General features: G+C 40.5%; 1 protein-coding gene across 3 annotated transcripts in view; it reads right to left on the reverse strand.

Moving 5' to 3' along the window:
• Positions 1-15,612, reverse strand: part of RIMS2 (regulating synaptic membrane exocytosis 2) — a 690,919-nt gene that overhangs the window by 214,549 nt on the left and 460,758 nt on the right. For all 3 annotated transcript variants that reach the window (XM_066578097.1, XM_066578099.1, XM_066578100.1), the window contains 2 exons: positions 6,798-6,928; positions 3,941-4,112 (listed from right to left, as the gene is read on the reverse strand). In XM_066578097.1, the coding sequence (XP_066434194.1) occupies positions 3,941-4,112; positions 6,798-6,928 (303 nt within the window). The remainder of the gene's footprint in view (positions 1-3,940; positions 4,113-6,797; positions 6,929-15,612) is intronic.

The following is a 15,612-nucleotide window of genomic DNA, read 5'->3' on the forward strand; positions in this document are numbered from 1 at the left end:
ATGACCCCCGGAGGAAGGGAACTCTATCTTTGATATATAGTATATTAAATAACCCAATGAGAAAGGGTAAACTTCCCTTTATGATAAGATGGGAGACAGATTTGCAAATTACCCTGTCGGAGGACAGATGGCACCATTTCTGCGAAACTATTTCAAAGAGCAGACAACAGGTCACCTTTATGAAAACCTCCATAAAAATATTACACGGTACATATATGGTGCCTGCTACAATTAACCAATTCTATCCATCATCATCGTACTCATGTTGCCACCTGTGTAGGGAAGATTTCTGCTTAAAAGTAAGTTGTTCCAGATTTTGCTAAAAACATTTTTGAAACTGATAGCACAGTAGGCTTCACTATTCTATAGAAAGAGCTTGATACCTTGTACCATATTTATTCACCAAGCTATTCTGGTGTTGGTATGCCACTATCTTGCTACTTTCTCCACAGGCAGAAGACGGCTCATCAGCGCAATATTATATAAGTAATTTTTACTTATGGCGGGATGGGGTGCCAAAAAGAATTCTACACAGAGTGCCATCTAACTAAGGATGGCCCTGCCATACAAACAGCATGCAGTGGAGCATGCCACCTTTTTTTGCTATTGATCTTGTATGGAATCCAATAGGAATGTGTAATAACCATTGATCATTGGCATTGAGGGGGAACGGTTTATAAGAAACTTTAACATTTTTGAGGTTCCAAAAACAATGTTAAAAATAACTTCTTCCAAAAGGGTTACAATTGTGGGTTTAGTTCTGCTGGCTCGTTTCTGCAATGTTCCTTACCACCCGCTCATTACCAGGTGATGTTATTTAGGTTATTGGTGATATAGCTGAGACTTGAAATAAAAAACATGTTATTAAATCAAACTAGGATACCTAAAAATATAACGAACAGCAGCTAATAACACAGCCTGATTAACCTGGAGGTTTGGCACATCTTGCACAAATTAAGTGAATGGGAAGTTAATTAAAGCCTGCGCTGGTTCTATACAATGCAGAAGGTTCATAGACATATGGTGGCTGACAACGTCTTCACATTATTCATTACTTGTCATGGTGACAGATGATGTTTATGATGGACGGGAAAATGTTGCATGTAATGTTTTCCTGTGCATCACAAATGACGTCTGTCATCCAATCCATCATCCCATCTGTTCTTTTTTTTTTTTAACATCAAACTCAATTGGACAAATAATGCAGTGGATCGAACCAACTGGCGTCACGGATGACATTTATTTTGTTCTATTCATCATTCCATTGATTTCAATGTAAAACATGATGAATGAACCATTTGACGTTGTTCTGTTTACCACGATGGTGCGATATGTGATCAGATCGCTCCACAATATAAGGTTTTATAAGTGGAAAAAGGATGCGTGGAACTACAGACGGTTCTCATATCAGTTTTTATTAGAGACCTTTCACACAAGACGGAATATTCCACAACAGCATTGCAGAATATGTCCCCCTGTGAAATATTCAGCCCCAAAATCCGCTTCAGCGAAGGCATAATCTGCAATGCTGTTGCGCAATATTCCATCCCGTGTGAAAGGTCCCATAGAGGGAACAATATATAGAAGCAGATAAAATCTAAATTGGCCAATTGTTATTTATCCCAGCGATCAGTCCACATGACTACTGTAGGAGGAATCTGGAAATCGCCGTCATCAGATGACAGTCAAGCAATGTCTTTAAACACCATAGGTACTTTCAAACGGAAGAGTATTGTCTGCAGATGCGGATTTTGTTAATTAGTGCCATTTTTGTTGCTTTTTAACTGTGGAATGCGTTCTGCGGAACGCCTTGTGGAATTTCTTGCGTTTTTTTCCACAGACTTTAATTGAGGAATTACATCTCCTGTATATTAGAAATCCGCAACAACATATTCCGCAAGATGCCCTTAATTCCGCGGCAGAAATCCTTTCCGCTGTGGAATTTTATCTTGCGGTTTTGAAGTAAAGACATACAGATTTTAACAGGGACAGAATTCAAGCCCCATAGGGAAAGCATTGTGGTGCAGAAATGTCCATGCTAACTAATTCCATTTTATGTGAAAAGTTCCTTAAAGGGGCTTTCCAAGTCACTGGCTCTCTCATGCTGAAATAACCAAGCCTTTGAGATGGGGCGACCAAAAATGGGCAATTATGGGGCTGTGTGTTTCTTTTTCTCACCACGTTCATCGTACGGTATAAATGATGTGCTATTTTATTAGACTGGACTTTTACAGCCAGGAAGATACCAAATTAATTTTTTTGTTTTGATTTTTAGTAGAAATATGGTGAGAAAAAATGTTTCCAATTTTTTATATTTTTGTAATTTTAAAAAACAATATTAAACAGGCAGCCTATTAAGATGTACTACAGGCATGTCTTAATAGGGAAACATTCATGGCAACCCTAGGCACCTTCACAATGTTCCTGCCTGCTATGACACATAAACAGCACCCCATCGTGCATGGTGTTTAGGACTTCTACATGCCAATTTGGTAGCTTAAATGCCGCTGTTAGAATTGACAGCGTTATTTAAATGGTTAAATTGGATTGCGGCTGAGACATAGAATACTAATGTTTATTTAAGAAAGTGATATAGATGCTGATGTATATTAGGGGAAATGCTATTGTGATTGATGTCTATTATATAGATGCTGTAGTGAAAGAGGATTACTGCATTACAGCAGCAGCTTATTTTGCATCGCTAATGTATATTGTACTGCTTATGCCCTAACTGATGTACCAGTCTCTTTCATAGCCCCCGTGGACATTGTGAGTGGTGGGGTTAATCCTAGTCACGATGGCCATTGGAGGTTTATACAACTGTGTACTGTGCTGGGTAGTCCATGTGCATCAGATAGGCGAAAAGTAGCCCACATCTTCTTCTGCAGGGTACTGCCTGTGTTAAGTACAAAAGGCCAGTTGTGGCACGCTAGTTGTCATTGCACTGGCCACAGCAATGGAGCAAGTAGCAAGTATGAGAGATCCATGCAAGTTTAGGGGTGGGCTGAGTTGTGAGTCACAAGAGAAGCCTGGAAGAGTTTGGTTGTAGCTTGAGTGCTGTAAGACCCTACAGCCTCCTGATCAGTTGCACTGTTGTAGGTGAGGGAGTTAAACAGTTTTGAACGCCATTAACGCACTGTGAGTGTATACCATTGTGAATTGTTGAGTGTCCATGGTGTTAGGCCAGGCTTTCTAGGTAACTAGGAGACTGTGAGTGCATACCACTAAGAACAGTTGAGAGTGTTGATGGTGTTACTCCAGGACTGCTAAGTAACTAAGAGACTGTCAATTTATTAAGAGACTGAGACCTGATCCAGCACAAGCTGCAAGCTGAGACAGTGGTGCTGAGTAGCAAAGCCATGCTTAAGTATTGAAACTGGGTTGCAATTCGAAAACTGTGCGCCACTTTAGGGCTGTCTCACACGAGCATTTCTTATCGCATATTATATTTGCAGGTTTTGCAAAATATGAGCACAAAAAAAGTGCGACATGATCTATCTTGGCGTGTATTATGCGAACATACATGCTAAGATAGTGTATGGGAATTTGTCGGCACACAGCAGTACACAATGCGGAGAACGCTCATGTGAGAGAGCCCTTAAAGTGACTGTGCCGATGATTCAGCTGTCTGAAAAGACTGCTATTACTTAAAGCAAGGTGTGATCCATCTCTTAGTGTACACATATTGTGTGAAAATACTACAACTTTTTTTTTGGCCAAAAACAGCCCCACATCTTTCCAAGGGTTGTGAGTGGTATGGCAGCTCAGCCCTATTCACTTCCATAGAGCAGAGTTGCAATATTGGACACACTGTATGAAAACATGTGATACTGCTTTTGAAACACAGCAGCGAAGCTTTTCTAATCCTGTTCAACCCCTTTAGGAATATCTAAAAAATTATTTGAACATAGAAAGAATATTAAGTGGTTTGGCAAAATACCTCTCCTAAGAATTCACTCTCTTCCTCTCGAACTCTGGCTTGATCCCAAAGTGTGATCTCCAACATTCGTTCTCTAAACTCTCTTCGGGGGACCGGAGAGTAAATGAACGTTTGGTTCCATTTGGGTTCTAATGTTTTCTTCACAGTCTTTGTTCTCCTTTTGTTCTTATCACTGGAACAAAAATACAAAAATGTCATATAATTAAGTTTATTGGTACAGAAGCCTGTGCTGTAAACAGAGGAACATTATTAAAGGGGTTGTCCAGTTGTAAATTACTGATGACCTATCCTCAGGATAAGTCATCAGTAGTAGATCATTGGTGCTCCATTCACAAATACCCCCACCGCTCAGCTGTTCACTGGTCCAGTGCACTCACTGAAAGGATTTCTGTAGGAAGCAAACAGCTCTGTTCCTAACAGGTCTGTTAGTAGTTTACCACTGGACAGTCCCTTTAAGTCCTCTGCTACTAGTGTGACTAGTGTGCAGATTGTATTTCTGGTACAGTATTTATTCACTAAAGGCCCTTTTATACGCAACGATTATTGCTCAAAATTAATTCAAATGGCCAAAAGTGAGCGATAATTGTTATGTGTAAATGCGGGCACAGGTGCACTATTTGTTCACTTGTTGTTAGCTGCGGGCTTTTAGCCAGCATAAAAACCATCATTTGACCGCTCAAAAGAGGTTTCATGTGAATGGAATTTGTCCAGTCTTTTGAGCGGCTGTACGATGGTTTTTGTTTGCTTTGCATACACAATGAAAACATTGTTAATGCAAGGCAGACAAATGCCGGGAGAAGGTAATCGTTGCGTGTAAAAGGGCCTTAAGCTGTGATAGGTTTGCCTCTATCTTGCTGCTCTCTGTACAAACAATGCAGACAGACTATCAGTGATATATATATATATATATATATATAAAATTTTTCTTGTGATGGGAGGTGCCAAAAGAGTTACACTTCTGGTATAGGTACAGAGATAGCATCTCAACTAGATATGCCATAGTGTGACCAGCTGGGTCAGACCATGAGACCCACAGTAATCCTGTGTAAAACAGAGATGTCAGTCCCTGTTGTCCATGACATGGCACCTGCATCCTTAACCATGCTTCGGTACAGAGGACCAAGCAGTTCTTGGTGTATGATTACAGTTATGGTGTATTTAGTTGATGCTTTATAAGAGAATACCCTTTAAGGCAAAAGTGCTGAGTTTAAAATTCATGACACTATTGATCTTGATGCAGCGTCAGAAAGTACCATATTTAACAATGTTTTTCTATCTACTTATTTGACCTCTTGCTTGCATGAATAATGCTAGTAATACCCGGATTTCATTAAAAGTATCGACATATTTTACTTATTAGAAGATAGGAATCTCTGCACTTGGCAGATGCTACATGAGAATCCTCTAATGAGAGGAGAGTAAATTTATATTGGTTATCTGCAATTAAAATACCTTAATGACCTTCAATAGGAGATATGAAACCTAATTAAAAGTTAGCTGGTATTTGAGAATATCCCCTTCATTAATAGCACACTAATGAAATTCTATTTGAAAGTGCCAAAACCAATAAACAACAGGCGTTGGGTGCTGAGGGATTCTACATGGGGACTATTCATAGACGTAAGAAAAATATGAAATAGGTCAATGCAACCAATCAGAAACTGGCTTGTGCAAAAAAGATATAGGAGTGGCTTCTATCAGCTGACACAGCGTGGCTATTGGAGCGTCTTTTGGTGAAAAACATTAGCAAATTGCATATATACTGTAGATATTTTGGACAACCACTTTATACGTTGCAGGAACCCAGCAGTAAAGCAGATCAGGGATTGAGCAGGTATCAAGTTAGTTGGAGTTGAGTTGGGTGTCCAAGTATTAGCTGTCTTTTCCTATGGAGTCGTATTGTAAATGTCTGTTGTCCTTGCTGTTCCTTCTCAGTTAAAATTTAAGGGGTTGTCCACTTATGATAGATCTTTTTTGTTAGAGAGGTCCTCAAAGGACAAACTAATTACAGGGAATCAGCTACTGGGATCCTCAGCGTTCAGGTGTAATCTGTGAGCGGAACCCATCAGCAATTGTTCAATAATGTTCTGAGGTGCCACTGTAAACTCATCGGCGCCCCCCGCAGCACAATCAATTAGTTCTGCTACTTTATGTTACAAGCTTGGTTATGCTGCTGTATCTACCATGTTTTCCCGAAAATAGGACCCTGTCTAATATTAACAAAAGATGCATTTAGCAGGCTTGGTCCCGGTCCCTGCCACTGCTTTCCGGTTCCTGCCACTGCTTTCCGAGCTCTGGATTCCCGCAGTCCTTGGCCGTCCACAAAAGATCGCTTACTGGTTACGGGATTCATAAATGCCGCCTCTAGGAAGCGATGGCTCCGATTGGCTAAGCAGCGTTTGAGTACCAATCAATGCAACGCACGATGAACCAATCACAGCCATCGCATTGTGGAGGCGGGATTAATAATTGGCTGAGCCGCAGCATTGAATGGCCAATTCATAAATCCCACCTCCAAAACAAGAAGGCTGTGATTGGTTCAATCGATGCAGCACTCGATTAAACAATCACAGTTGTCACACTGGTTCATACATATATATGTGTGTGGTTTTTTTTCTAATGACCGGGGGTGGGGAAAAAAATCTGCACAGGGTGCCATCTAATCAAAAGCCCAAGCTAGCCCAAAGAGGGCATATTAAAAGGGGTTCTTTAACCCAGATAACCCCTTAAATGGAGCTGGTCTGCAATACAAAGTTGGTGCTGTATCTGCTAAAAGGTAACCCCTTTCTTAAAATGTCTTACTATCTCTTCAATTCATTAGTCTATTACATAGAATTAGGACTGCCTATATACATACCTTCGATCTGGAAGAAAATAAATTTTAACATAAGGGTTTCTCGGTCTCCCATCTTCTCTCGATGGCAGGTCCTTTGCTCCTAATATAGTGACAATCAATTGATGACCAACTTTGTCATACCAGAGTTTTATCTGCAGAAGAGAAACAAGTTTCTTTTAAAGGGAAACACACAGAAATTCTATATAAAAGAAGCTGCCCAGTTACACAGAAAGAAAAAGAATTCAGATGACTCATGCAGAATGATGACAGTATGGCTGGTGTAATACCAGTAGTATTAGGGTTTTTTCATATAGAAATGCTTAGGACACAGCAATGATCTTCTTTAAGAAGCCCAATATTACCAATTAGATGTTGAGTGGCCTTTACTACCATTCTCAGTCTATGTCTCGCTCTTTGATTCAGTATAGTGGTTATGGTTGCATAGGATTGAAAGTGAAAGAGAGCGGATGGAAATAGAATATGTAGGATCCAAGTACATTTATGCTAACTGTACATTAATGTGATATAGAATGATGACATCATATATGGCAGTAATTCAGGAGGTCATGAGCAATTATGTAGGTAGTGGAGGTAAGGATTTTGCACAAGGTCTTGGAATTTTCAACAAGGCCAACTCTATTCCCCTCCTCAAATCATGATATTGCCTTTGTCATGTGCCGCCCGATAATCACTTACATTATCATATGAGTAGACTGGTTAGTGTCTTCTACAAAATCAACACACTCTACAAGTGAAGTCTCAGGCAGACGGATTTGGATCCAACTTGCTATACGCCGATTTATCTGAGGTTGCAGCACCTGGGGAACTCTGGTTTTCAAGCTTGACCCCCCCAAGTGGGATACCAACTTTGCTGTGGAGTCCCCAAGCCATTACACACATAGGTCGTCCCTGTAATGTGGCTGCTGATGCTGCACTGGGCCAAGGCGTAGTACATGCAGGTCTGAACAGGAGCAAAATGGAGAGATGAGATCCGGGCTGTAGAACAGGGCAGGCAGCAGACAAAAGCAGAGTCCAAGATACAGAGCCGAGGTCAGGGAGCACAGAAGTCAGAATAGTCAATAAACAGCTAAGGGTCAGTATCAGGAATACAAACTGGAGCGCTGTCCCAAAGGCCAATGAGATCAATTGCTTGGGCATCGACTGTAGGGTATGGATGCCTAAAAAGCAGATGCTAGCTGGTGATTGGTAGGGAATAAATTTAGAACGCTTGTGCAGGCCCTTTAAGAGAGGAGGCTGGGACGCATGCAAGCCCCTATGGGCCAGGTCACAGAACTTTGACAAAAAGTTCAGTTAAGTTCGAATTAGTTCAAACCAACCCAGAACTTTACCAGTACCCCTAAAACTGGTGTATAACGCTGACTATGAGCCATAAAAGCCCTGTATAACAGTCTTAGGTCATCTAGAAGTATATCTAAGCACTTTTGAGCTGTTTTAATGCAAAATTAATGAATAAGAAGCAGAGGAGGAGGCAGATGGTGGAAGGAGGAGGAGGAGGAGGATTATTTTAGTTGGCTTGACAAAGATGAACCGCCCGAAATTTCGGTTCGCATTGAACCAAAATTTTTGCAAAGTTCAACCCGAAACAGGGTTCGACTGCTTCCATTCTATTAACTGTATTAAAAAGCATAAAAAGGGCAAATGATCTAAGGCACAGAAGTTTTCCTTAACATGCTACTTCTTGAATTAACTTTGCTGCATCTGTATAGCCCATATCCCCCTACTTTTCTTTATTTCCCTAATGGCATCATGACACTACCCTACCATGTACAGTCTTGTGCTCACTAACACAATCAAGTGACTGAAAAGGTCAGTGCTTTCTGCAAGCTCAGCACACCCATCTCCTGCTGCTGTCATTTCCATCATCTGGTTGACTGTAGATTGTTCTATTCTACCATATGATTTAATTTTCAAAATCAGCAATCAACTTGATAAGTAAAACATAAAACTCAACAAACAATCTTAATGTAAGTAAATAGCACAAAGTGCTTACCATGTCACCAATTGTAATATACTACTAGTCTACATAAAACAGAGTAACTTTGTAAATGTATTGCACCACTTATCTCCTACTGATACTAAATTATAGTCTGGATTAAAATCCAGAGCTGCATTCACAATTTGCAGGCTTTAGGTTACCCCTTGCAGGCTCCATGTCTGCAGTGAGCTTGTTTGGAGATTTGCATTTTGGTATCGGAGGTGTCATTTTTAGGAATCATACAGACTGCAGAGTTGTGTGCATAGTCCCTGAGGATCTGTACTTCAGAGCCGATGGCAATCCTTGTGCCGCCAATTGAAGTTATTCCAAATATGTAATAGCATCCAATGTGAGTCTTAAGTGGTATAGTTTCTCCTTCTAGAGACCACCTAGTAGGTGTGAGGAGACTTATAAGGCCATGCAATACTCCTCTAGTAAATTTAATATGCAAATGCGAGATGTTACAACGCCTAGGCAGCACCAACTATTAGGAGTTAACTTCTGTCAATGTCTGCCCTTTTAAAAGGCCTTGTAACATGAATGGGAATGTAAGCTATAACCAGAGTCTTCTCCAGAAGGAAATAATAATCGCCACATGCAGGTAGCTGTTTTGGTGTTTTTGCCCCTCATCAGTGTATAGTAGACTTCTGGCTGGCTGGGTGAGAGACCTATGACATTGACTTGTAGGAAAGCTACCTTCTAACAGGTGGCACTGCTGATGCATTGCAACATCTCCCATTTGCATAGCAAATTTCCCAGAGGAGCATTATATGGCCTTCTTAGTCTCCTCACCCCTACTAGGTGGTTTTCACAAGGAGAAACCAAACCCTTCCAGATCCACATCATAGGCCTCTCACTCAGCCAGCCAGAAAACTACTGTACACTGACATGAAGCAAAAATCCCAAAACAGCCCTGTCAGTAAAGGGTTCTATTTTCCTTCTGGAGAAGGCTCTCAGTGGTGCTGCCGAGGGACTGTTACATCTGTTTGCATTCCAAATTTCCCAGAGGAACACTGCATGGCCCTATAAGTCTCCTATCTGGTGGTCTCCACAAAGAGAAACCATATCCCTCCCAGCCCAGCATCCAATGTAACATGCCATATATAAAACACAATCAGAAATATACGGAGGTAGAGTAGGCCCCATAGAAATCTCTGGTTACCATGTTACAGCTCTATAGAACCCCGAGGAACTGTAATATGTCAATGTCCATAAGGTCTTACACAAGAGTATAATCTTCTTGTGCCCCACAAAAAAGCTCAGCTAAGCTGTTAGGGTTGTGTCCATCAACACATTTGTCGACAGTTTCCAATAAACCCAAGAAGCTTGCTGAACATCAATGACTGTGACACGTGAAGCAAGTGGTTACTTCAGAAATTCCAGGCTTTGGGTGAAGGTCAAGATTTTAAAAGGTCAAGAACTCCAAAGTACTGGTATCTTGCCTTAGCTTTGCATTTCAAGGGGTTTTCCAGCAATTGACATTTATCATCTATCCATAGCATAGGTGATAAATGACTTATACCGTGTTTCCCCGATAATGAGCCCTACCCTGATTTTCGGGGAGGGGGGGGGGAACTTGAGATATAATCCCTCCCCCCAAAATAAGCCCTAGTTAAACTACATGAAAAAGAAAAGCAATATTTACCTACTAGACGGCCGCAGGCTTCTATGTAGTCCTGAACACCGACAGCATTTCTTCCTGGTAGCGGGGCTTGAATACCAATCAATGAATGGCTGTGATTAGTTAATCGAGTACCGGCTCTGATTGGCTGATGCAGCACACGATGAACCAACAGAGCAATCGCTTGCTGGAGGCGTAGTATTCAAGCCCCGCTACCAGGAAGAAATGCTCTGTTGGCGTTCAGGACACTGTGCCTCTTTTGGGGCAAAAAAATAATATAAGACAGTGTCTTATTTTTGAGAAAACACAGTAGCTAATGGCTCCACAACTACAACAGCTGTCCTGAACCCACTGCTCATGCAGTGAGGAGGAGTTTTAATGATGTAACAGTCATGTATGAATTCTGCTTCTCTGTTCAAAGTCTATAGGATTGACAGAGGCAGCTAAGTAGAACGTTTGACTATTTCCTTCAGCTCCGAAGACGATGTAGCGGCAGGACTCATGCATGTTCTGCACTCCATTTAAACTGAAATTGTACAATGTGGAGTAACGGAGGGTCTTGGTCCGCTGTTGTAAAGATTAGTGGAGGCCCTAGTGGTAGGGGTCGTAACAATCAGCCCTGTATCTAAATACTCTGGTAAAGGAAGAGTGGCTTTTCCCACCCTCCTGATCATCCAACACACATGTCCCTCCCGCTAATTTCTAGCTACATCCCAGCTCTAATGTACTAATGTGTCCTCCATGACTAGGACATTGTAAATTACAAAACATGGCAGCCTTGATTAGAACTGATTCCTGATTGTAACCGTATTGTACAACATATTCCGTATTCATCTTAAAATCAGAACGTTCCCTCTAATTACAATGTAGAGAACAGGAACGCACTAAATAAGCAAAACATCCATATCTGGGGCAGAGCTGCGCATTACTTACTAATTAAGGCTTGTATCTGTACAATTAGATAATACAGAGTGGGAAGAAGCAAGATATCTTGTTAATTATATTTTGTACAATCTTTAGAGATTTTTTTTGAAGCAAAGAGATTATTTAACGCTTATGAGTGCGGTGATTACATCTGTACTAATAAAACGTGTGTATTAAAGGGAAAGTGTCAGAAGAAAATTATATTGTTTAAACCCCCTTTTCTATGGTAAACTTTTATTTTTGGGCGATTTTTTAAAAACATTTTTACATGTCACTATGTGCATAAAAACCCTAATATCAGTGTGGTTGATGTGATTCTGGGGACGTGGGGGTGGGGGGGGGGGGGGGGGGGGACCACGCGTGTGCAGCCACTACACAAAACTGCTTGGCACTTAATGTTATTAAGAAAAAAAATCTTTATTAAAAAGGGATCAAAGCAGATCAAAAGGTATATTGCGCGATCTTAAAAATAGAAAGATTTGCTTAAAATGCATGTGTTTTTACATGTTTTTTTTATGTATGTTTCTCGCATATGTGAAACCTACGTGAAAGTGCCAATGTGGATGGGCACTTTAGAGAGAACAGGGCAACCCAAGCCCTCTCTTTTCCTAAACATATTGTTCCACAGTCCTTAGCTCTGGAAGGGGAAATTTAAAAATAGTTATAGAGGTCTATAGGTGTCCAAACCATACTTCCTTGGACACATATAGGAGATGCGTTATGGATTAAAATAAATCCTGTATGCCTAATGTATATTTTTCTACTTTGGGCAATCTACTGCTGGGACCTGAAGCAATCAGCTGTACTCTGTGCATTCAGTTCAGTTTGCCTGTAGCACTACTACAGGTGAGATGAGGTATTACACGAATGCCCACTGAAATGAATGTGCTGTGCATGTAATGCACTGACTGGCTGCATGCTCCATAGTAAGAAGTACTCTTTGTAGCTGCTTAAAAACTGAAGGTGCTGATTGGGAGACCCCATCTATTATATGTCTATCTTTATCATTATTAATATTGATAGCGTTAAAATGATTGACAATTTATATGCACTTCATAAGGAAAGCCTGAACGGTGTGAGTTAAAGGTATGCAATGCATAGTGTTATAGTGGATAAAAACAAATATGTACACACAATTATGAAAAAGCAGGATGCAGTGACCTTATAAATATTACCGGGTGACTTCCATAAAAACATTTTACTACATTCAACACTGGGAAATAAAATCTGTTACCAATAAACCATTAAGAATACAAATTCATACACTATCTTTCATCTGCATGGCCAGCCCCTAGTTATGTCTGACCAGTGCGTTTCCAAAGATTACTGGCCAGATTATCGTGGGGCATTAGGCGGATGGAAGCTAGGGGCAATCTTTCCCTTAGGTCTGCCTGGCCAGATTATCATTTTCTCCATGAATCATCCTTCTCCTGGTTTTGTCTCCAGTCCACTGGTATTCTGAGCTGCCACTATCAGCCCATTGGCACCATCACAACACAATCGCTTAGTTCTGCTACTGTATTTATGGTATGAGGTTGGTTCTAGTACAGTAAGATGCAGACAGACTGCCTATCAGCAATATATATGTGTTTTCTTATGACCAGGATATGGCATAAATGTATATGATGGGAATCATATTTTAATATTTAGCAAGGGACCAAAGTTTTTCATATCTATCTATCTATCTATCTATCTATCTATCTATCTATCTATCTATCTATCTATCTATCTATCTATCTATCTATCTATCTATCTATCTATCTATCTATCTATCGTGTTAAGGCAGCAGAAATGCTGTTCTAAACTCTGGCTCATGACCTGAAGGTTGCAAGTTCAATCCCCCGGGTGGTTCAGGTGGCCGGCTCAAGATTGACTCAGCCTTCCATCTTTTCGAAGTTAAAATGAGTAGTAAATAAATTACCTGATAGCGCTGCGGAATAACTTGGCACTATACAAATAACAAGATTTTTTTTTATCTATCTCATATCTATCTATCTCATATCTATCTATCATGCAAGTATGTGTAGTAATATATATATATATATATATATATATATATATATGTCCGTAAAATAAATTATCTGTACATTTGCATTTCTTCCCCATAAGACATATATCAACACTTCCTTAAGATTGTAATTCCGATTTTCTGAATGATATTATTGTAAAGAAATCTAAAGTTCTTCCTAGAGAGCAATAACTCACATTTAGCTACAGCACATAGTACAATAAAACAGAACGTTCACATACTTTCTATACCGTAAACCATAGTGATGGCAGTGACACAGCATGCGGTGGGTTAGTATAGACTAGTGGTAGGAAACATATTACTCATAAACAGAGGTGACCAATTTGTACCTTATTCATAGAACTTATACCAACTTCTTCCTTCCTGACGTTCTTCCCATTTGCTTGGATTAAATGCTCAAATGACAACCGTGGAGAAATCCCCACTATTGTGGCCACTAAATGTAAGATTTTGACTGTATAGAATAAGGTACAACTGGATGTGCTGATCTGTAACTACAGGCTTGTACATGTTGGAAAATGCAGTAGGAAGCGAGTTGTGGGTTGATAATAAAAGCTTTAAAGAGACTGCGGCTAGTTATAAAGATATCATAATAAACCAATGTTGTAGGGCTTGTGTTCGGGGGAAAGCGGCTGATCTGTAATACCAGGCACTGCCATGGAGAAGAAGGGTGCTCTTTCTCATACAATACCTTCATTGGGTTTAACCATGTGCTGTTGTACAAGTTTTTTGTGTTTTTGATGCAGTTTTTAAGGCAAAGGCCTGAATCCAAAAACTGCACACAGCACACCAAAAAATCCTTCACCAAACTGCCTTGCAAGTGGTATTGGTCTTTTACAGGATATTTTTTTCAGAATGTGACTGTGTACACTAGTTTTTAGAGAGCACTAGTACACAAAGTAAATCCTGAACTATATGTCTGTGGTTGACTTCACATTCTGGAGGCTTTAAAGTGGTTGTCCAGGATTAGAAAAATGTGGCTGTTTTTTATTTTTTCCAAAAACAGTGCCACACCTGTCCACAGGATGTGTGTGGTATTGTAGATCAGACCCATTCACTTCAATGGAGCCGAGTTGCAATATCAGACACAACCCTGTTTTTAGAGAGAAAAAAACAACCAAAAAACAAGCCATGTTTTTTTTTCTCCTGGACAACCCCTTTAACAACCCATGTATTGACCAAAGACTTAAAGGGGATTTCTGATACTTAAAAAAAATGAATACCCACCTACTCCAGAAGCTCCCCTTCCAAGGCTTGTGCATGGTGGTCAGAACCCGGAAGAAGAGGTAGGTAGTTACATGCCATTCATTGGGCACATGACTGCTCATCCAACCACAGGCTTCAGCGGCTATTGGAGAATCACCACTGAAACCTGTGAGTGGCTGAGCGGTCATGTGCACAATGAATAAAATGTGACCCCCCCTATCCCCGCTGCTTCTTCCGAGGTAACAGCGGCAAGCATTGAGGCTCCAGCGCTGGAAAAGGAACTGCTAGAATAGTAACTGAGTATCCTTTTTTTTTTTTAAAGCATTTTAAGCATATATATATTTTTTTTTAAGTCCCAGAAAACCCCTTTAATACTTTGGACCAGAATACTTATGACTGAATTGCGTCTGTATTGCAGCAATTCATATAATTAAAGAGGGACTTTAAACAAAACTTTTGTTCTGTGTTATGCCTTGTGCATGGTCTGAAGGGGTGGATCATGACACAGGGGCACTGACGTCATGCATCGCCCCTTTAGTTTTGGTGTGCAAATGATTTTAAAACCGTAATGTCGTAAAAGTTTCTTATATTACAAAAAAACTCATTATTTATCAAGTGTAAAAAATAAAGGTAAAGCGCACGTGGAAACGTGGCCACTAGTCAGATAAAACCATGTAGCAGAGTTGCATTTGTTAGGTCAATTTCACACAAACGTAATACAGGCGCAAAAGTTGGGAGCCCCACTGCATCAGCCTTGGTGCATCTCAAAGTTCTGGCAGTGGAGTCCATGAACGCGTGCTTCTGCTTCATTCACTTCAATGGAACCATCGGAGGTGGCTGAGTGCTTGAACTTGGCTATCTCAAGTGGTGCCACTTAAGTGAATACAGCGGAAACGAGCATGTGCACAGAACTTTGGGACATGCCCGGTTGATATCTCTGGATCAGTAGTGGTCCAAGCGTTTGGACCTCATGGATCAGCAAGTTATCCCTTATCCTATGGATAGGGAAAACCTGCTGCGAAGGGAATATAACTTTAAAGGGGTTGTGTCACAACTGACT

The sequence above is a fragment of the Eleutherodactylus coqui genome, chromosome 9, assembly GCF_035609145.1.
Source record: "Eleutherodactylus coqui strain aEleCoq1 chromosome 9, aEleCoq1.hap1, whole genome shotgun sequence".
Lineage (NCBI taxonomy): Eukaryota > Metazoa > Chordata > Amphibia > Anura > Eleutherodactylidae > Eleutherodactylus > Eleutherodactylus coqui.